The sequence below is a fragment of the Panthera onca genome, chromosome F1 (genome assembly GCF_046562875.1).
Source record: "Panthera onca isolate mPanOnc1 chromosome F1, mPanOnc1 haplotype 2, whole genome shotgun sequence".
Lineage (NCBI taxonomy): Eukaryota > Metazoa > Chordata > Mammalia > Carnivora > Felidae > Panthera > Panthera onca.
In genome coordinates, this window is record NC_138355.1 from 57754325 (window position 1) to 57777815 (window position 23491).

Here is a 23491-nt window from a genome sequence, read left to right on the forward strand (position 1 = left end):
TCCTTAGAAAAATAACATAAATAGCAAACCATCTCTAATAAAAGCCCCATCCTATAAATTTTACCAGATCCTATTCATGTTTGTAATCATATTTATAAGCAAATATATATGTATATACAAAATAGTATGTATTATTAAATACATATATATGAAGTCCATGGTCTTCAGTCTACATGATTAAGATGAGGTTAGTCTTACAAATTAAAATCAAATACTCTTTCCCAGTAAGCAATGTTTTCTTTCTTTTCTGGATCATAGTTCTGAGTCTGGTTTTAAGAACATGCCTAAAAAGATGAACAATGTCAATACTTTCTCATTTCCTACAGTAGCATTAGTTCTGTGTAAAAGAAAAATGATCACTTACCTCTTGATGTTGTCAAAATAGTACTTAACAATTATCATGGTGGTATATCTGCTTTCTAGAATAGGTACATTAGACTGGCTGCCAAAGGATCATTGTTTTTCTCATTTGTCTAATGACAAGATCAAGTGTTTCTAGACTGTAAATTAGGTTTTACAATTCCTAAGTGATCAGAATTCCCAGTATTCCACAGACTTCTAAAAAGATCAAGCCATATCTGTTGAAGTGCTACCAATTTTTGATTCTTAAGAATCAAAATAAACTGATGAATTGTGACACTAAAAAGCACCAAAGCTAAAGCTCTATAATTAAACAAATAAATAATTATAAATCCAATTCTATGAGTTCTAAATGTGCTGTTATTCAAAAGTGCATTCTTTCCCATTGAAAATCCATTTCCTTTTCTCTTTATAGCTGAAAATTAAGTCTTTAAAACACAATGGAAAGACTTTGTTTAAATCAAATAAGCAATTTTGTTTTGTGTTAAACACCATAAAGTATAAAGAAATGTAACGATGGTTAAACAGGAATATCACTATGATTATATTTTATATTATTATAATTTATAATTATTTTAAAATAGAATTAATTAAAATACAAAATACGTTCAAGCACAAACAATGGAGACACATATTTTTATATTTAGAGAATATAAAAGTCACCTTTCACTCATGAGTTCGTCTGAGACTTTTTGCTCTTCGTAGTCCATTTTGTCCTTACTGGTCTGGCTTATTTCCTCACTTTCTAAAACTACTCCTTCATCTTGGATTTTTGGTCCTTGTCTAATTATTTTCAATTTCCTTTTTTTGACTTTGTTCTTGGTAAACTCTTGATATTGGTAAGCTCTATCACTGTCCATGTCCTGATCTCTACAACCTTCAAGGGGCTGGGTCATTGTCCGTTTGTTAGAGATGTCCTGTGGCAGGTCCACGGCCATGCGTTTCACCTTTCTCCTTCTGCGCAGAGTTCTGTTCCCAAGGTTGTCCACGGCAAAGTCAGATTCGTGCCACAGAGGTCTTTTTCCTCGTACGTTATTATTTAAGTTTGATGATGGCCTGCGCTTAGCCACTAACATTTGGTCATCAGAGTCACTGTGATCTTTTTTATTATTATTGTGATTCTCTCTATAGTCCTTGCTTGGTTCCTCTAAACTAGAATCAGAGCCTTCACTTAAGCAGTGACCAGTCTCCCATGGGTGGTGAACATTATATGATCTCCGCTTTCTCCCTCTCCTTTTCCTTGCCTGGCGTTTCAGAGGGCAAGAAATACTTCGAGAATGATCACCTGTTTCAGCAAATCCACCTCGAGCTTGCTCTGAGCTCTCCTCCAATGCTGAGACAAGATCATGAACCAGTTCTTCCATGGTTCGACTGAAATGCCTACATTTTCAAAAAAAGAAAAAAAATTAAAGAAAATAGTATTAACTGCATTAACCTAGTTTATTACAGCAGACAATTCACTCTAAATCTAAAATTAATAGTTATTATAAAGAAATGTTTAAAAGCTATTTAATTTTTCTATCCCAGATAGTTTCAAATATTCTGACTCATTTTAAGCTCCTTTTTCATATGTAAGTTCTTTTATTAAACATACGAATTACTTCAAGATAGAGTAAGCATAATATCAGCAATGAAAGATCCCAGTAATTTCCTATTTTTACTGTGTAATTATAGAAAAGTTATTTCTGCTTAAATCCCTGCTCATTAGTCTACTCCTGCCCTTTCCCTAGAGCCAGTTTTGCTAGAACAGATATGGAGAGAGCTTTCTCAAGCCTTCCTCCAACCACCCCTCCCCCACAGCAATTTCTAAGTGAAGAAGGAAACTGTACAATCCTCTACTCACCACACGTTCTACCCAGTCACCACCATGATATGCGAGGGAGATGGAAAGACTGACAGGTACTTTCAAGATTTGTAATATATGTGAAAGGAGAGTTTAACCAGACACTAGGCATATATTTAGGCCACACTAATCTCATAACTCAGTCAAGCAGAAACTGTTCATACTCAAACTGGAGGCTCACTGGTCTAAAATGGCCCATCATTTTTCTTACAATTCATTCTGAGACAGTCTCTTGGTATTTTTTAAATAAAAAGAAACAAACAAAAACCATTAAACTATGTTACCAGTGAGACAATGATCTGCTTGTCAGCTAGGATAAGCATTCTTTACGGACTTGTATAAATTATATCGACCCTTTCCAAACCCAACTCCGAAAGATTCTAGATCGGTTGGTGATGGAAAGCCCAAAATTCCAATTTTATTTTTTAAACAGTATAGTTAATTCAAACATGTATCTTTCTTATACAGATCATGAACAATCATTTCTGAGTCTTAGAAGGACCTAGGGATCAAAATATCCTCAACTACAGAGGTCTATATAACTTCTAAATCTATAGTAGGGGTAGGCACACTTTTCTCTAAAGGGCCAAACAGTAAACTGTTAGGCTTTGCACTCTATTAGGTCTCTGTCATAGCCACTCAACTTTAGCCACCGTAAGGTGAAAATAGCCCTAGGCAATACATAAATGAATGGCTGTGTTCTAATACAATTTTATTTACAAAACCAAGTGATGGCTGGCTATAGTTTGCTGACCCTGGTTTATATAGTCTCTACAGTCTATAATTTGAGGCATTTGCAGGTTCCTTATAATAATTTTTCATTTTGTGTTTGCATTTGAATCTGAAAACACACATTTTAATTCAACTGGATTTACTACTTATAAGATAAGATGATTCACACATACAGCTTCTAACACAAGAACTTACTATGTGCTTGGCCCATTTTTAAATGTTTTATATGCATTACCTCATTTCATTCTCACATAATAACCTTATAAGGTGGTATATGAGACGCAAAGAGACACAGACATTAAGGGCAATTTGCCCAAAGTGACACACCTAGAAAATGGTAGAAACAGGTTTCAAACTCCAGCAATCTGGTTCTAGAGCCTGAATGCTCAACCAACTGCAGCCAAGAAAGGGATTCTAGTACCACACAATTCCAGTATCCAGTTTGCATTTGTTTATGAGTGATGTAGCAGCAGGTGGTACTATTTTAATTTCTGAGACAGATTTAATATATATCTGCGTAAAGCCAAATGACTCACACTTAGCATTATATTCTTTTGAACAGAAAAGACGAATGGGAGACCTGAATCAAGGGCAGTATAGGTGGTGGAAGTTAGTTGAATCCAAAGCCCCCGATGCTGTAGTCATCAGTGAAATGTACATTGTGAGCAATTAACTAAATGGGACACAGTTTTTCATTAAAAAAAAAAAAAAAATTATGTTTATTCATTTTTGAAAGACAGGGAGAGACAGAGCACAAGCAGGGGTGGGGCAGAGAGAGGGGGACACAGAATTTGAAGCAGGCTCCAGGCTCTGAGCTGTCAGCACAGAGCCTGACACAGGGCTTGAACTCACCAACGGTGAGATCATGACCTGAGCCGAAGCCGGATGCTCAACCGACTGAGCCACCCAGGCACCCCGACATAGTCTTTCATTTAATGTGGGCATTGTATTTTCCTGATCTATCTCCTTTAGCATTCTGAATTAACATGGTGACTGAAGTATATATTTTAAATAAACTCTGGAAAGCCACTAAAAGGGTCCTATATATTACTCAGGTTTTAGAACCCTGCATTTGGTTATGAGAAATAGGTGTCACGTAGGAATTAGCATTAAGCCAAAAGAAGAGCTACAATTCTGACTATACTGATAAGCCAAATGGGTCTTTTCTCCATCAACTCTATGTTAATAATCACATTTTTGTTTTCCCTTTATTGCAATAAATATTTTGTTCATTTCCTTGAATACTATTTCTTTGGAAGAAATGTAGTCTGAAAGACCTATGATCTCTGAATATAATATTGCACCTTTAATAAAATTCACTGGACGCCAGCTTAACGTGTACTAGAATAAGGACCTTTGTCTAAAAGAAGACTCGGTATCACCTGGTTCTTAAGTAACTTACTCTTTGGAGATGCAGTTTTCTCATCAATGGGTGAATGACTAGGTCTAATTATTAATATGAAATTAACTCAATGCATGAATGTCATCTACAACTAAAGTTGCAGGTTATTTTGGAAGTTATAATCTAGTGCTTTACTACAAAAAGGAAATGTGGTTGACCTACCACCATTAGATAAAGGTTAGCAATCAGATTCAATCCATTGAAACTTAAGTCTTCAATCAATTTCATTTAAAAAGTATTATTGTAACAAACAGCTTAAGAAAATAGAACTGGTATTACTAAGAATGAAAGCAAAATTTCTTGATAACATCATTAAAATTGTCACCTTACTTGACTTTGTATTGTTTAAAAAAAAAAAGACATTAAGAAAATTTTAGGGGCGCCGGGATGGCTCAGTTGATTAAGTGTCCGACTTCGGCTTGGGTCATGATCTCACGGTTCATGGGTTCGAGCCCCACGTCGGGCTCTGTGCTGACAGCTTAGAGCCTGGAACCTGCTTTGGATTCTGTGTCTCCCTCTCTCTCTGCCCCTCCCCCACTCACTCACATATATAACAAACATTAAAAAAAATTAAAAAAAAATTTATCCAGAGAACCCAATTTATTCCAGGATGTCACTCAAATAGGGATCAGATACGAATGCCAATGAAGACATTTACTTTAAAAAGACTTTTTAAAAGCCTCACAAAAACACAGAAGAAAATATGCAACATTCAGAGTTAAAATCACTTTTCCCCCCCTTCAGTTTCAACTCACCAGACTCCCGCAAGTCAAAACCCTTGTTAATGAGCTAGTGATATTATAGTCAGTCACGCTGCTTCACTTCTATCTCTCAGGGAAAACTGGCATCATCTGGCCTCACAGAAATAAAGTCATTATAAGAGACCACATAATCAATAGCTCATTTATTTCCTTTGCCTCGGCAGTTACATTGAAGACCATGGTATGGAAACACTTTATCTTCAAGATATTTTCTTAAATGAGACTTTTCCTATTGAAGAAAGAACCTGAAAATACAGAACTTTTCTGTACAAAAACGTGTTTATTAAGCATTCATAGCTGTAAAGTTTAATTACAGTAAAATTTAGTGAATTACCACTTAGCTAATTTGAATAACATTCATATTTATAAAACAATTTCTCTCCATTTGAAATTCAATGGAAAAGATATCTTTTGAGAATAGTTTGCATTAGGTAGAATGTCTAAGATGACAGTTCACTAAGAGTTTTCTTCAAATACTCCAAATAAATAGAATAAGATTATAGTCCCACTATCTATCTAAAGTGGGATTTTGAAAACGACATGACCTGAGCAGATAAGCATTTTGGTTTTTTGCAGGCGGTATTGCATTATGCTGAGCAATATAAAACATATGATCAACCCAAAATTTGATATGCCAGTTTTAGGTAAGAATTTTGCGCCAAGGGTTAAGTTTTTGTCAGTCTTCTTCTAGGTACTATTAAAACATCCAATAAAATGAGTAAATTGTTCTCCCTGGCTTTCTTAACACCAAATTCTAACTCAGACAAAGGCTTTCCTTAAAAACGTATGTTTGAGAGTAAGGATGGTCAATGAATGTAGAAAACCTGGTGCTGAGTTTAGAGTTTTCTTTCAAATGTTTCTTGCTCAAGAAAGAAGACTCAGGACGTGGCCTTAGTCCAAACTCGATGCTCACATGTTCCCACAGGACTAGCAGTTGACTGATGAATCAAATCAAGGGCTCTCAAAGAGCAGTCAACAATGTACAGGGAGGCACGGCAAAGAAGCCCAAGAAAGCCCAGAAAAACTGATCCCCCCAAAAACTGACAGCCAATTACTCCATCAGTGACTTTTCCTTTTTGGAGACTCTATTAGCAATAACTACTATTCCTAAGAGGATAAAATATAGCATGTACAGAAAAATTAGAGAATAATTTCCTTGCCTGGACACTGATAAAAATAACTACATAATACGATGATAGACATGTGTGTCTTCATAAACCCAACAATTTCATTAAAAACAAACAAAAATCTTCCATGTGTAACAAAAAAGTGACTGACCACAGCTATCAAATATCTAGGTAAGGAAAAAGAAATCAAATGCTCCTTATCATCTAATACATGGTAAAATTCTCCTCTTCATCTCTGTAAAACACAGGATTATCTCTTCTACAAACTTAAGTAACTCTAGCAGTGGAGTGCTAAAACGAATTCGCCCACTGCTAAATACAACTACTTACTTGGCTTCTAGCAAGTTAAGGAAATAGCCATTTATTGTTAGTTTCTGCACGAATAAAAATTCAATGTGTACAAAAACAATGTAGGAGGAATACCTAGTCAAGAGCTATGCTGATGAATGTATGCTATGACTGATCACAAACTTAAGAAAATAGTCTTGGAATTACATGTTTTGATATTCATGTTAGCTTTGGCTTAAGATAGGAAGGGTTGTTTGGTCATAAAAGTAAATAGCTAAAGAATACACATTCAAATTAACACATAATAGTGTAGATCATGACAATCGGTGCCTAAACATGCAAACAGGAGCCTTAGAGATGCTACATCAGGGCTGGCTGGGTGGCTCAGTCAGTTAGGCGTCCAGCTCAGAGTTCCTGAGTTTGAGCCCCACCACGATGGACTCTGCTGACCGTGCAGAGCCTGCCTGGGATTCTCTGTCTCTTTCTCTTTCTGCCTGTCTCCTGCTCATGCTTGCTTTCTCTCTCAAAAATAAATAAATTAAACATAAAAAAAAAAAAAAAAGATGCCACATCAAGGGCTAAATTTCATGCCTAATTCAATAAAATATGATTTGTTTGATTAAAATTTCTACTGCTCATAGGAATTTATGCATTTCCTTCTTTAATGGTAACATTATTTGACAAAATAAGTCTTTATCTCAGTCTAGTAACCTTTAAAATGATTAAAAGAAGTATCTCCTTTTATATACCTTGGGGAAATATTTCTTAGGAAATATAGAATAACCCTAACATTAAATGTTAACATTTAAGCTAGTTTAGAAATTCCTTGACCTACCTAACTTAAACCATTAATCAGAAGTAACCTTTTCTCTCTTCTTGAAAGAGGTAGCGTGGAGTTAGGGGAACTTATTATGAAACGTGTAAGTAATTAATTATAACTTTACATTAATATTAGGCAATGCACATGGACCAGAATTCTCTAGGTAGGGGAAAAGGCTGGGAGGAAACTAGAGAACACAAGCTTTAAAGTCAAATCTATGAATGTGGAAGCTAAATTTGACTCTATTCCTTAGCTATAGGACCCTAAACAAATTACTTATTTTCAGACTGTTTATTCATCATAAAAATGGTATATTTTCTACCTTGAAGGGATTCTGTGGGATGAGAGTGAATACTTATGTGAGAGTAGTTATTTCATCTTTTAACAACCTCTGTACATGAATGAGGTGGTCACTGAAATATCAAATCATTCTGCTTTTAAGGTGTAACCACCTTATGAATCCTGAGGATATCATAATGAAAGCACAGACCTTACCCTTTCTGAGTTCTTGAACCACTCTGATTCATGGGAAGAGGGGGGAATAACAGACATTAGCAAAAATCTTCCATATCATTTCAAGACATTCATGCACTCTTTAAAGATTTTCATGAATATTAAAAAAAAAAAAACTAAAAATTAATGCCGCATTTCTGACTGACTCCTAACTTAATAATATATAGATACAAGAAAAAATAAATTAAAGAAAGTCATTCCACCAAGTTAGGAGCCACAGGTTCTCCACCAAGCAGAAAAGTTCATTGCCAATGGAAGCAAAGGTTCCATGGACTTGAACTTGACTGGAGGTGCTGCTGGAACCTGCTATTTGGTCACTTTTGTTACCACAGGAACAGGCAGAAAGCTTTCTTTCCTCCAAACCCTAGCAGTTAGGCCAAAAATTAAAAATTAACTTAAATTTAAAAAAATCATTCATGGCTTTAGAAAAAAGTCTTTTTCTACTTTCCAAATAGTGAGTTAATAAGGCAAGCTCATTTGCTATTTAAATTTGAAGGTTCTTCTGTTTTTAACTTCATTTAACTTCAAGAGTCATTCAAAACTTTATGCTCTAATCACTTTTGAAACACAAATTGTTGAATAAGAAGTTGTGTAAATGACATAAAGTCAAAGTCTAAAACAAACAAAAATAATTTAGAGTCTAAAAAATAATTCATTCCAATTCTTGTCAACATGCATATATTAGAGCACATCTAGGCAAGTTTCTAATATGGACGAGAGGAGTCTCATTCATTGCTCAAACATGGTAACTAACTATTCAATATTTATTGAATATATAATATATTCTGAATTCTTAGAATAAGAATGAAGACAACTGAATATTAATTACAAGTACCTAGCACAATGCTTGACATGCAACAGATGTTTAAAAAAGATCTGTTGGGGGGCACCTGGATGGTTCAGTTAGTTAACCAGCTGACTTCGGCTCAGGTCATGATCTCATACTGTGTGGGTTCAAGCCCTGCGTCAGGCTCTGTACTGACAGCTTGGAGCCTGGAGCCTGCTTAGGATTCTGTGTCTCCTTCTCTCTCTGCCCCTCCCTCACTCACACTCTGTCTCTCTCTCAGTCTCTCTCAATAAATAAGTAAATAAATAAATAAATAAATATTTTTTAAAAAGAGATCTGTTGGGTGAACAAACCAATGAATGACTGAACAAAAAAAACAGGAAAAATATGGCTTCACTAAAAATTTAGACAACCCTGATTTCAAAGTTTCTGCCACATTAACAAGCCAGATACTCTTAACTTTCTGGCTACCTTTCTAGCAGAGCAAATGTGGTGGTAAAGGACAAATTATCAAAGATGTTTTAAAGGTTTCCAGCTTGCCATAAACAAAAATGCTAAAGAGCTAAACTAATATTAATGGGTTACTTGGCCAAAATCACACTGGCCATTGCTTTGATCCCTCATTGTCAAAATAGAAACCTGACTCAAACAAACCTGACAGTATGGAATTGACCTCAAGATAAAAGACAAAAAAAAAAAAAAAAAAAAAAAGTCAGTTATTTAAAAAATGCACATTTTCCACTCTGCCATTTCTTGGACCCAAAGAAAATCCAAATAATAAGAAAGAAACTACAGAAAAAAGGAAATGATCTAGAATAAACATAGTTTATATTTTTAAGGTCTTTAAAAAAAAAAAAAAGCAAACCACACACATTGAAACAAACAGTATGGCTCAATATATCAGTAATTCAATATTCGCATTATCAAGGACTTAATTGTAAAACGTGTTAGTTCAACCTTTAAAATTTTAAAAACCAGAAATTCACTTTAAATATAAATCACTAATAAGGTAAAATGTAATAAAAGTGTATCTAAATTATAAATGTGGTTTATCCATTAAATGAATCAAATTTTAAAAGGCAGGTTAACATTATAAGTGACACAATACTTATGCTTTTTGGCCCCTAATTTCAAAATTGTGTGTGGATGAGGAATCAGGGAAAGGAGATAGAAACTCTCAGGTATAACGATTTTATAAAAATATAATATAAACCACTTACAAGAATAATTTGCACAAAAGATATATTCATTTCCTGAGGATTTTTATTATTTAATTGTATACAACTTGTCTTCTGTAGCAGTAAATTACAAAATATAATCTCAGTTCTATTTTTCAAACAAATTGTTAAAGGGGTCGATAAATCATCTACTATTTACCCCTTTGGGGCCTAAAACTTGAAAAATCTAATCTCGACATTGGAGAAAAGTTGAAGTCAAGATGGGAGGTATATACAACAGGAATTCAGGCTGGCTAACCTATCCGGGCATAGTCTTTCCCGTTTAGATATTCCTGTGATATTGTATCTTATTCAGACAAATAGGACGTATACGAGGATGGTGAAGAATTGTTCTAGGTATACCAGCATCACACTGCAAACATGGTACGTGGGCAAGTTACTTAAGCTGTATTTGCTCCTGTTTTGCCATTTCTAAAATGCAAAAAAACACGACAGCACCCACCTCAAAAGATTTACATGAGATATGTGTACATAAAACTGCGCACCAAGGAATCAACCAGTAGTAGCAACCCCTGTGGCACTGGGGCGTCGTTACTGAGAGCAAACTTACGTGCACAGTATGGTAAATGTCTGATCAATGAATGAAAAAGAAAATTCCATTGAGAACTTTCCAATAAGGGAATGGTTGTGCAGATAAACTAGAAAATCAAGGTTCCAGTTTGCTGGAAAGTGTTCATTCTGGCCAATCAGGCGTGATTTTTCCGAGTTTCATTAAGAAACAATGATTAAGTGCTAAGCACTATGTTATCCTCTGGGCCATAAGAAAAAAATGAATTCTACACCGATAATTGAAAAGAAGATAAGCATTTTAAGAGAACTGAAGGAGGGTTTCTCTGTATTATACGCAGGTACCTAACTATGAGTTGGTGAGAAGGTGAAAGGGAGAGGAAGGAGTTGGAAGAGTCATACTTTTTTTTTTATTAAATAGTCCTCTGTCCTACAAATCAGTATCACTGCAACAAGGGCAGACCAACCTATAAAGCACATTTTGTTTAGTTCCCTTAACTAGGTACTGAATGGTGAAACATTAAGACAGGTACCTATTAGATGCCTGGGGAGGGAATTCTGGGGTAATGGAAATGTCCTATATCTTGTTTTGTGTGGTGATTACACAGTACATACAACTGTCAGAACTAAAAATACTAAACATGTAACAAGTGTTTTATGTTATGCTAATGACACACACCATTAAAAAAAAAATATGGCTCATTTAAGAAAGTACTCCCAGCTTTCTCACCGGAAAATGTCAGAATTTAAAAGTATAACCATTATAAAACGAACTACAGAACGATCTAATCTCATTCAAAACATTTCAAGCAAGATATTCTTTTAACTTTTCAGCGATAAGGGACGCAGAGGAATTCTTTGAGATCACAGACTACTAGTGTGCCTCATTCATTGCAGAATCTAAGAATGGACGTTTTTCGGCCACAGGTCACCCATTTTTCAATACTTTATGCTTGAAATTGTCAGTGGGAAACTTGTTTCACTGCTTGTCCGACGTATGCCTGGGGAAAAATAGGCCTGGCATTGCAGAGCTTTCAGTTAGAAACCCAAAACCCAGCTTCTAGGTCTAGGACTAAAATGTCCATGGCAATTTTGGACAACTCACTTAGGAATTCTGTGCCCGTGATAATCTCCTATCAGAGCTGTCATAAAGATAAAGTGCATGAATTTGTGAAAGCACTTTGAAAAATCAAAGCAATATATTATTTCAAAGTGGCACTGGTGATGGGGGTACTGTAGCCCTGGTCAAACCCCAAACCTAAAATCCTGGCATTTATATGTTCTTAGGGAACACTCATACACATCTCATTTGAACTAAAATGGACCGTTCAAGGGGCAGAAACAGGTAGGCCACTCCCACTCCAGAAAAGAGGGGTGAGTGGGGTGTCTTCTAGTACTAAACTTCCAGAACTCTAGATTTCTGGGATTTGATCCCCCAAGACACCTGCTGTAATCTAGTACATTTAAAAAGGAACGTGAGGGGATAAGATCTATATTAAGTTAGTTTCTTCTGTCCCTAGCCTTGTCAACAATCAGGGACGAAACGAATTGCTCTTGGAGTATAGACAGCTTTACTCCCCAAATATCGTAGAGGGTTGGGCAATCAGCAAGCATTTACCGTACTCCTGCGCACATCTTTAGCACACACCTCAACGCCTTCCTCAAATCGCTTCCAGCCCAGGCACGAGTGAGAGCAAGGCCTAAGTGTCTTCAGATCATCCATCCCCAACTCCCTCCCCCTTCCATTCCAGGTCCGGCGGCCTCAGGCCATCACACCCTCTCCGGATCTCCCATCCCCAGGGCCGCCAGCCTCACCAGCTGTTCCCGGCGGCTGGAGCTCCGATCGGTTGGCGCCCGGCGGCCCCGAACATTAACGACACCCAGGAGCCTGGCCTCGAGGCTCAGGCCCGAGAACAGACTCCAACTACCACAGCACCAGCGACTTCCAGAAGCAGTTCAGCATTTTGAGCTGAGCTTCCGGAAGCAGACGGGAGGCGGAAACCGGATGCCCGGAGCAACCATTACCTCTCCTCCCCGCACCGCCTTCGTCGCCTGTAATCTCCTCCTTTTTAACTCACAGAAAAGATAGAGGCAAATCACTGGAACCTTTTCCTACGAAAAATTTCTTAAATGTCTTTCTGGTATTCTGCAAACTGAAGCAGGGTGGCAAATAGAAGTGGAGTGGTCGAAAAGTTGTGCCCTCGGGACTAGCTTTATGGTTTAGCCCGGTTGCCATGGAGACCAATAGTAACACCGGTGCTCCCGCAGAAGCCGGGAGGCTATGGCCACGTTAGCTCGGCTCCAAGCTCGGTCGACGTTCCTGGCACACCAGTACTACTTCAGGAACAGGTAAGGCGTCGACTGGGGTGCAGCTCAGAGGGCTGGCTTCGCCCTCGCCAGGCGTTCCTCGGCAAGAGTTTCCTATTAACAAAGTCCCTGAATCAGTAAATACCAAGCACTTCTCCCCGCTTCGTTTGTTGGCCGCAAACTTAACCACAAGTTTAAAAGTAGTGTTACCATACAGAGGAATTATAGATGGGGGTAAAGAGAGGACATAGTTATTAGCTTGAGATGGCTTAGGAAACTGCCCACTGTAGATAAAATTGCAGAATAAAGTATTCTTCTGGGACATCATCACTCCACAGTTTGATGAAACCCATGACCTCCCTGTTGAAGTTTTAGTACCCTGACTGGGGTCACCCAGGCACTCTAGCTGGGTGATCTCCGTTGTGTCTCCCGTTTGCCTGGGGATTTGGGCCTCCATGGTTTCACAGATGTCATTGAACTCAACTGTTCCATGGCTCATTTGTCTTCCCGAAGTGACAGTATCTAAACCATTCTGGCCGTGATGAGAATAGGCTGGCATTCCTTCCATTTCGTTTATTATTACTATTAATATTTTTAGTATAAAGAGAAATCTCTAAAGATCATGAAAGAATCAAAATTCCAATGTTCGCCTAGTAAAAACAACAACAGAGTGTTTGTAGCTTTGGGCACAAAGGCCGTATAAAATATCAATTTGTGAAAAAAGGTAACTGGCAGTTTCCTTAAGCAATTATTGCCATTTCCCATGTGTTATTGGTTAGATCAGCGCTTTGTAAACTGTAGTGTACATTAGAATCACTTGAGGATGATGTTAGAATATAGATTCTGATTCACTGGGTCTCCGTTATGGCCAGAGAATCTGCATTCTCAGAGGAGTTCCTGTGAGGCCCCATTCTGCAAAAAAAAAAAAAAAAAAAAAAAAAAAAAAAAAAAAAAATGTGTGTGGGGGGACTTTGTAGAAAAGGAACTAGGTATGTGTCTATTTCTTAAACATCCTTAACAAATTATGTATCTATTCCCACTTTGCATGAGGGAAGGAAAATGAGATTCATATAGAAAAAAATTCACAAGCTATTCAAAGTAATGTTGGTTTGATGGGAGGAGATGAAGCCAAGAGACCAAAACAGGTGGCTACTGTAGAGTTAGAATTAATGGTCTGCATAGGTGTAAACTTTAATACAGGTATAATGAGAACTTTTACAGAAATAAAATTAGAGGGAAAAAAGTTACTGGAATGAATTTTTAAAAAATAAATGTTTCTAGTTACAAATATAGTAAGTGAATTTAAAAATAGAGAAGTGGGGCGCCTGGGTGGCGCAGTCGGTTAAGCGTCCGACTTCAGCCAGGTCACGATCTCACGGTCCGTGAGTTCGAGCCCCGCATCAGGCTCTGGGCTGATGGCTCAGAGCCTGGAGCCTGTTTCAGATTCTGTGTCTCCCTCTCTCTCTGCCCCTCCCCCGTTCATGCTCTGTCTCTCTCTGTCCCAAAAATAAATAAACGTTGAAAAAAAAAAAAAAAATTAAAAAAAAAAAAAAGAAAAAAAGGAGAAAAAAAAAATGAAAAAAAAAAAAGAAAAAAAAAAATAAAAATAGAGAAGTGACTGGTGAGAGGTAAATGTTTTAGGAGAGCAACATGAAAGACATATCCAGGGGATTTAGTATGTGAATGATAGTCACTGCGGGATTTGGGAGTGGGAGTGGGAAGAAGATAAATGACTAATAAAGAAGTAGTAGAAGAAAACTTTCCTAAACTGGAGAAAGAATATGGCTTTGAATGAAGAGGGCTCTGAGTATGAGACAGGATCTTTTTTTTTTTTTAAAGACACACTTCTTAGATGTTATCTGGCAAAATTTCAAGGATACAGAAACAATTTTACAGGCTCCTAATCTAGACAGACAAGAAAAAGGTATTTGCCAACGAAGAAAGAAGCACTGATTGGTTCATGAGCAACACAGGGACTTCTAAGAGAAAAAAAGGACAATAATTACTGATTATTCAAGGCAATATCTAAAAAAACCTAAACCCATAAAAGCTCTTATTCATTTTTTTTTTTTTTTTGATGAAAGAAAGACGTTTTCAGATATATAAAGACTCAGGGTTATGTCATCCATATAGCCTATTGGAGGAAATGTCCTCAAGAAAGTACTCTCTGAAATCAAGTGAAGATTAAATTAGAGCAAAGATCTCAAGATAGGGGAAGAGGAGCAAAAGAAGTAATAGAAACAATAAGGAATAACTGTACTTGTATTTATAGTTAAATCTAGACGAACGCTGTTCCTGAGATTTATGGGATACCCCTAATTCCATGCAGTTAAAAGAATCCAATAGGCACTTTGAGTTTGCTTCCTACACATCTCCTTGTGCATTTCAAAAATTCATTAGTACATTTTCCACCTTGTAAGTGATCACAGACAGTAGTGTTGTGAATAATCTCATTAATACGGTAATGCAGGTCATTCTGTATCCAGCTTCTAATATCAGTTTTTCCCCACTCTGCCAGCCTATGTGATAATTACTCCAGAGGCCAGTCTTTTTAGTGACCTCGGAACTCCCCACAGTCTCTCCCATCACCCAGTCTCAAAGACAGTGGCATATGTTTAATGTTCGCAGTGCTGCCTACCAGGCTATCTTTCAGTTTTTTAAGTTTTATGTAGCCAAAGTTGTCAATCTATTATTTTGGCTCTGGGGATTTCGCCTTCATTGGAATGGTCTTTCTCAACCCGTGGTTATAAGAAAATTCTCTGTGTTTACTGACAATATTTTAAAAGTTTTATTACATTTTTCTTCACTCTGCAATTGTGTTTGTGTGTATGTATCAGGTGAGATAGGGACTTAACTTTTAGTATAGAAATTGTCTCAAAGCCTTTACTGAACATTCCACACTTTCCTTACCAGTTTTATGTATTGCAAGATAAATTAAAGTTGTAAAAATTGCAAAGGAAGAAGCAAAATTGGCTTTGTTCACTGACAACATGATCCTGTGCATAGAAAACTAAGTTACCTACAAAAACATCCAGAAATAAGTGAATTTAGCAAGGTTGTAGGACACAATACACAAAAATCAATGGCCTTTTTATGTAATAGCAATGAGCAATTGTAATTTGAAACTATAAAAACAATTCGATCTATAAGAGCATCAAAATACATGTTACTTTATCTATTGACCTTGTAGAAATACCTTGTGTACACAATTTGTACACAAAAGTGTTTTAAGTACAGGGTTATCTGTAAAGCATTCATTAAAGCATTACTTCTTTTTAAAAAGTTTTTTTTTTTTTTTTTTTTTGAGAGAGAGAGAATGAACGGGAGAGGGGCAGAGGGAGAAGGAGAGAGAGAATCTCAAGCAGGCTCCATGCCCAGTGTGGAGCCTGATGCAGGGCTTGATCTCACGACTTTGTAGAGATCATCATAACCTGAGCCAAAATCAAGAGTGGGACACTTAACAGACTGAGCCACCCAGGTGCCCCTAAAGCATTATTTCTAACAGGGGGGAAAAAAAAAACCAAACCCTGAAAGTAACTTGTATATATTTGTAACTAATCTGGCTAAATAAATTAAGGCATATACACATGATGGAATATTAAGTAGCAGTTTATTTATTTATCTATTTATTTATTTATTTATTTTAATGTTTATTTATTTTTGATACAGAGAGAGACAGAGCATGAACGGGGGAGGGGCAGAGAGAGAGGGAGACACAGAATCCGAGGCAGGCTCCAGGCTCTGAGCTGTCAGCACAGAGCCCGACGCGGGGCTCGAACTCACGGACCGTGAGATCATGACCTGAGCCGAAGTCGGACGCTCAACCGACTGAGCGATCCAGGCGCCCCACGTAGCAGTTTAAAAGTGAAAAATTTTAGGGTTTCCTGGGTGGCTCAGTCTGTTAAGTGGTGGACTCTTGGTTTCAGCTCAGGTCACGATCTCATAGCTTCGTGGTGGGTTCAAGCCCCACATGGGGCTCTGCACTTACAGTGTGGAGCCTGCTTGGGATTCTCTCTCTCCCCCTCCCCTGCTTGTGCTTTCTCCATCTCTCTTAAAATAAATAAGTACAATTTTTAAAACAATAAATGAAAGTGAAAAATTTTATGCCTAATGACATAAAAAATTCAGAGACAAATTAAGTTTAAAAAAACAGCTCACAGAAAACATATAATACATTTGGTATGAAATGTTTATGCATACAGAGAGACATAGGAGCTGAAATCATAGATAAAAAACTGTTAACAGTAATTAGATTTTGAGAATTGGAAGATAGGGAAGGTTGAAATGGTATCTTAATTTTTTCTCTGTATTTTTCCATGTAGTTTACAATTTTATGTTAAATATTGGGTATTCATTATAATTTATAAAGTAAACAGTAAATAAATAGGAAAAAAAAATATCCTAAGGCAAAAGTTTTCTTCTGAAAACACAAAATTAAACATATAAAATAAGTGACCATGAAGATGTAACTGATACAAAATTTGCCTTGCCACCGTGAAAAATTAGAAAACTGAACAAAATATGTGGAAAATTACTTTTAGACATTTTGATACAACAGACAGTGTAGGATTGTAATCTCTTAGTGAAAGGAAACAAATGAGGTTATCTAGACAGTTACTCCCACTTTACGCGTGGCAGTAGTTTCTGAACAAAATTCAAACTCAACAGCATAGTGTTCATATTGTCTAGCATCTGTTCCTAAATTAGTAGTAGGACAAAAATATAGCAAACTGTGACCTACACCCAGGAGGAAAAACAGCCAATTAGTAGAAACAGACCCAGAAATACAAAGATGATACAATTAGCATATAAGGTGTTTTAAGTAGCTTTCAAAACATGCATAAAGACTTAAAGGAAACTATATGCATAATGAGTTAAATGGAAATAAGAAGATGAAACTTTAGAGATACAAAGCAGATTATCTGAAACAAAAAAATTCAGATGGACTTAACATCAGATTAAAATCCTGCAAATAAAACATTAGTGAACTTGAAGACTTTACAAATACATATTGTTGAGTAGAGCAGTATATAGAAGTTAATTAGATAAAATTGGTTAATAAGTGTTGTTAGGGTCTTTTATATTGCTGTTGATTTCCTATACAGTTGTCTTATTAATTATTCAGGGAGGCCTGTTGAAATATCTAACTCTTACTGTGAATTTGTCTCTTTCTCCCTTTAGTTTTGTCAGGTTTTGCTTCACATATTTTGAAGCTCTATTATTAGGTGCATACTAACTTAGGATTATTATATTTTCCTAATTAATTAACCTTTTTATCATTATAAATATTTTATGCATGATAGTTTTTTATCTTAAGTCTACTTTAAATGTCAAAATTATTTTAAACTGTAAAACTATTTGAATAAAATGAAACAATTTTGAGATGCCATTCTTTCCTGTATGTGTGTGTATATATACACACATATACATATATATATGTATATGTGTATACACATATACATATGTGTATACACATATATACATGCATGTAGGTATTTAAAACTACTGAAATAATCTGAAACTTATAAAAAGTTCTAATGCAATACAGGTTTTTTTTCTCATAAATCATATGATGGTAAGTTGCAACCTGATGGCCCATTGTCCCCCAAATTTTTTTCACTTAAAGACATTGTATAACTATAATTCCACTGTGAAAATCAAGAAATTAACATTGATACATTTCTATCATCTAATCTTCAGACTCCATTCAAGCTTTGCAAGTTGTTGGAATAATGTTATTTATAGCAAAAGAATCCTAAGTGTCTTATCTCCTTAGTTATCTTTAATATGGAACATTGTCACGGTCTTTCTTTGATTTTCATAACCTTACTACTTTTGAAGATCAATTATTTTGTAAAATTTCGCTCACTTTGGATCATTCTGATTTTTTTTTCCTCTTGATTAGACTCAGGTTATGTATCTTTGGCAGAAATATCACAGAAATGATGCCATAATCTTTTTTATATATTCTACCCGGTACTACATAATTTTTATTTGTTTCATTAGTGATAGTCTTTATTTGGATCATTGACCAAGATAATTTCTGCTAGGCCCCTCTACTATAATGTTCTCTTCCCCCACCCCACTTTGTGTTTAGTAGGTATATTGTTTTTAATGTTTATTTATTTTTAGAGAGAGATTGTGACCTGGGGAGGGGCAGAAAGAGAGGGAGAGAGAGAATCACGAACCATGAGATCATGACCTGAGCCAAAATCAAGAGTTGGGTGCTTAAATGATTTAGCCACTCAGGTGCCCCCAGTAGGTATTTTTTAAAAGCAAGTAATTTGAAGCTGTGCATGTACTCCGTTCCTCATCAAACTTTCAATGTATTTATTTACTTAGGCACATCATTATGGACTCATTGGTTCCTATTCAGTGGGTTAACATCACTTTTACTACTTATGTTTATGCTACCATTGTCCCACTCTTTCACAATGGGAGCCACTAGAAGCTTATCACTGTACCCTGATCATCGCAATGCTTTCTTGCTTTCTGACACAGAAAAAATGGGTTCCAGGCTCATCTTTTTCTTTTCCTGCCCTGGATCTGGAGTCATATATTTCTTCAAGGAGCCCTTGCTTCTTTTAATGAGCGCCCTGCTGTTGGGTTGCTGCTCTCAGATTTTCTTAAGTGGACAGAGTTAGAAAATACGTGCATGTATGCATTTGCATGCAGTTTACGTCCGTACTTTATTCATCCATCCGTCTGTCCACCTGCCCATGTGTGTGTTCAAAATCCATAAGTTTGCGTTGACAATTTCATTTCAAATCCAGCACCATGTGATTCACTCTAGTTTATCTCCCTTTCCTTTCCTTTCCTTTCTTTTTTTTTTTTTTTTTTTAACACTGAGAAACTGGGCTCTCATTATCCTTAATATATTGCTTAAGTTGATCAATTTTCTGTAATCAAACTCCTGTCACCATAACTGCCCTCTCTTTTATGGACACCCTTTTCATGTACTGTGGGCTCTACCTCTCCACGCTGGACCTGTTCATCAAACTGGGTACTCTTTTCATCATTCTTGGGTTTTGATTCTCTGTTCTGGCTGCCCTTCCTTGTAGAAACTTTCTTCACCTTTCCTCGACACCTAAACACTTAGACATTCTCTCCATAGGAACACTGTTCTTAGTCTGTGACATCCTACCCCAGGCTGCCCTTTCATGTGGATGTCCATCTTAGCCTACAAAGGCTTAGCCAGGACAGTGTGACTCCCCATCCCCCAACACTCCTGTCCCCTCTACCACAGATTCCTGGTTTCTTTGCCCACTGCCAATTTCTTTTGGACTTAATTGTTCCAGAAATGAAGAGAAGGTAGAGGGAAAGGGTAGAAAAGTAACTAATAAAACATTTTGCAAATACATTATAAATCTGCATGTTAACTCCTACTTTATGATCTAATACATATGTATTTATGACTCATTATTCATTGAGCTGTGAAATAATAATGAGGACCATTAATGAAATCAAAACATGGCTTCTAGATTCTAAAATGTAGTTCTGTTTTTCAACAAGTAAGTATTGACCTCTTATTAGGCACATGAGTGATAATTAAAGCATAAAGTATAGATCAAACATAGTTTCTGCCTTTAAGGAGCTTGACATCCTTAACACCTAACAGTGAAATGATATGCAAAAATTATTTTACATAATCAATATATTTTATAATACAGGTCAGCTAATACTGGAATTTTATTCCTAGTATTTAAAATAGCTAAAATTCATATGATAATGAGAAGCAAAGATGATTGGGTTTTTAATCTAGTTTTTATTCAATAGCTAGTACACATAGGTCAGACTATCACAGTAAGGTGATATATAAAATGCGTATTTTTTGCACATTACCAGAAATATATTTAACTACACATTTTTTCATTTTCTGTTTATTGTCAATTAATTTCTAGCCACTAATGATACACATGAATATAGTGTTATCCAGGGTTATAGGACTTATTTCTAGTTGATGATGAAGTGACTGGAAACTTCCAGCTTTTTCTCAGTGTTTTATTACATTCCTGGTAATACTTTTGGTCTTTCATCATTATTAATTCATTTAGTATTCATTGTGATAATACTGATCATAATAAATTTATTTCAAATTCATGTAGATGTCATATTTTATTCACTGCTATAGGATTTTCATTGTAATTTGGAACTAATTAATATACCATTAAAATAAAGTGTTACCCACATTTTTCATTTTAAACATAAAAAGTCTAGCAGTTCATGACATATTGTATGAGTATTCAGCATCCCAGTGGTAACCCAAGTATCTGTAAATTTCATTTTTAAGCAGTTAAAAGAAAAGCAACAGAAAAATGTGTATAGAAGTCGAATTACAGCATATAAGTTAAAACGTAGCAGTACATTAATTACTATTTTTTTAAATATTTCCCTTTAATTAAGATGTATAGTTCTTATTAGTATGATATAATATCTGTGCTTATATTTATATGTGTTAGTGTTTATAACTCCAAAAGAGAGAATTTAATCTTCTTCTTGACTATGTATTACATGTTAGCATTAATACCAGGTGAGATTAGAAAGCAAAATGGATCATTTGATTGCTTATTTTCTACATTTCTAATGACAATTATATAAGTAAAGGTAGGATCAAACTATATATTAGTTGAAAGGAAGTATTAGGTGTATCTGTAAATCTTGCTCAATTTTTTTCTACCTGTTTTGCAAAAGCAGTCACTTGTTGATTGTTGGTGGGGGAGGAAAAACAAGTGCTTTCGGTAATTTAAATAGAGTATATTAAAAAGAAGGAAAACAGAAAACATCTATAATCATATTAAATGTTAATGGTTAAACAGGGTTAAGAAACCATGAGAAATAACCATTATCATGAATTCTCCTTCACATCAGCCTTATCGAGTACAATTATTCTTTCCTTTTTCCCACTCTGTCATCTTTGAATTGCCTGCTCTACTGGACACCGTGTTACTGGATCATCTCTGTTGTTGCCATGAATGATATTTCATATCCTGCACTACCACATCCTCTCTTACAGGCTAGGATAAGATTTGAGAAAACAGAAGATTCTCTCCGACCCTGCAACTCCTTGAAACATTGACCTTATTTTCATGACTTCTTCACAGTATTTGACACTACTCAGTCATGGTCCTTCTTCCTGATACCCTTCCATTAACTTCTACGACAATGCAAAGTACTTGTCTCTTGCAATTGCGCCTTATTTTTCCCTTCCTTATTTAACATCCTTAAGTTTTCCGAGTTTCTCATTTATATAAACAAAAATCTTCTGTTTGTGTTCAAAGGCTGAATTACTTCCTACCAGCAATTTAATGAGTTCCTCTTCCACTAATTCTTACCAACACTTGGTATATCAGAAATTTTTGGTGTTTAGCCCTAGATCGTGATGTCTTTTCCATCTTAGTCTCAGCTTATTTTGTTTTAAGGAGATTGGTGCTCTTTTATGCCACAGAATTTTAATATTATATTTGAAAATGGCTTACCTGCATTCTTCCTTTTACCTTTTTTTCCCTTCTCTTTTTTCCTTTTTATTTACTTTCTATCTCCTGTTTTTATCCTTCCTCCCTCTCTTCTCCTTCAGGCACAATGATGGTTAAGAACCCAGCCTCTGGAGCCAGACTACCTAGGATCAGATTTCAGCTCTGATGCATATTAAGACCTTGGACATAGCCTTATACCTCTGTCTGCCTTAGTATCTTCTTCTGTGAAATGGGGATACTATTTCAGTGTCGTGAGTAAGTGTAGTGAGGGAAGCTTGTGAATGGCAGTCTTCACAGGGATTGAATATGTCTGTAATAGGTATGCCATTCCCTGAGAGAAAGCAGCTTTGGGAAGACAAAGGTTGACTGTTAGGAGAAACATCAATTAACTCAGGGGCCACCGGGAATGCATGTGGGACAAAATGGATTCGATTGCTGACTTTGAGATTTTAAAGTTTAGTGGAAAGACCATCATTAAACAACACAATATATGGTTGTGTTAAATATTATAAAGAGCTATGAAGATGTTTAATAAAAAGGCTTAATGTGGTCTGAGGAGTCAGGGAAGGCTCCGTGGAGGAAAGGACGTCCGGCCATTCTATTTGCCATGTGGAGCACAATCCAAGAATATAGTTTATATGTGTCTCTGCTATAATGTTGTACATGTGGTGTAAACATAAAACCATAATCAAACTTTTTCTTCTCCTAATTGTCTAGTGTGTCCTCTTCACCTTACTCATTGGTGTGAATTTTCTCCACTACTCTTTTTCACATCTGGGTCACTGACTGTTGCATAATCTTTGTTTTCTTTCTTTTTCTTTTTTTTTTTTTTTTTTGTGAGTCCTATACAGTCTGCTTTTTAGGTAACTCTCCTGCTTCTCTAGAACTATAATCCATCCGCTCCAACTGTTTGCCACCGACAGCTTAATTGCTCCTCCGATTTTCTTTCTGTTAGCCAACATCATAGTATTGTCTAAGAATTTTATTGTCTGAGTAGGGGCGCCTGGGTGGCGCAGTCGGTGAAGCGTCCGACTTCAGCTCAGGTCACGATCTCGCGGTCCGTGAGTTCGAGCCCCGCGTCGGGCTCTGGGTTGATGGCTCGGAGCCTGGAGCCTGTTTCCGATTCTGTGTCTCCCTTTCTCTCTGCCCCTCCCCCGTTAAGTCGGTGAAGCGTCCGACTTCAGCCAGGTCACGATCTCGCGGTCCGTGAGTTCGAGCCCCGCGTCAGGCTCTGGGCTGATGGCTCGGAGCCTGGAGCCTGTTTCCGATTCTGTGTCTCCCTCTCTCTCTGCCCCTCCCCCGTTCATGCTCTGTCTCTCTCTGTCCCAAAAAT

General features: G+C 36.4%; 2 protein-coding genes across 9 annotated transcripts in view; one reads left to right on the plus strand and one right to left on the minus strand.

Annotated features, from left to right (window-relative positions):
- GPATCH2 (G-patch domain containing 2) overlaps positions 1 to 12366 on the minus strand; it is a 175953-nt gene extending 163587 nt beyond the window's left edge. For 3 of the 4 annotated variants that reach the window (XM_060644373.3, XM_060644374.3, XM_060644375.3), the window contains exons 1-2: positions 12194 to 12366; positions 1024 to 1740 (exon numbers count right to left, since the gene is read on the minus strand). In XM_060644373.3, coding sequence (XP_060500356.1) covers positions 1024 to 1740; positions 12194 to 12249 — 773 coding nt within the window. In that variant the 5' untranslated portion in view covers positions 12250 to 12366. Of the gene's footprint in view, positions 1 to 1023; positions 1741 to 12026; positions 12168 to 12193 lie in introns of those variants that run through there. The other variant, XM_078441041.2, reaches the window with a different exon arrangement.
- A 43-nt stretch (positions 12367 to 12409) lies between these two features.
- The window catches only part of SPATA17 (spermatogenesis associated 17), a 197976-nt gene continuing 186894 nt past the window's right edge, over positions 12410 to 23491 (plus strand). For all 5 annotated transcript variants that reach the window (XR_013553181.1, XM_078441043.1, XM_078441042.1 and 2 more), the window contains exon 1: positions 12410 to 12727. Coding sequence is in view for 4 of the 5 variants with exons in the window: in XM_078441043.1 (XP_078297169.1) it covers positions 12660 to 12727 (68 nt within the window). In the remaining variant the exon portion in view is untranslated. The remainder of the gene's footprint in view (positions 12728 to 23491) is intronic.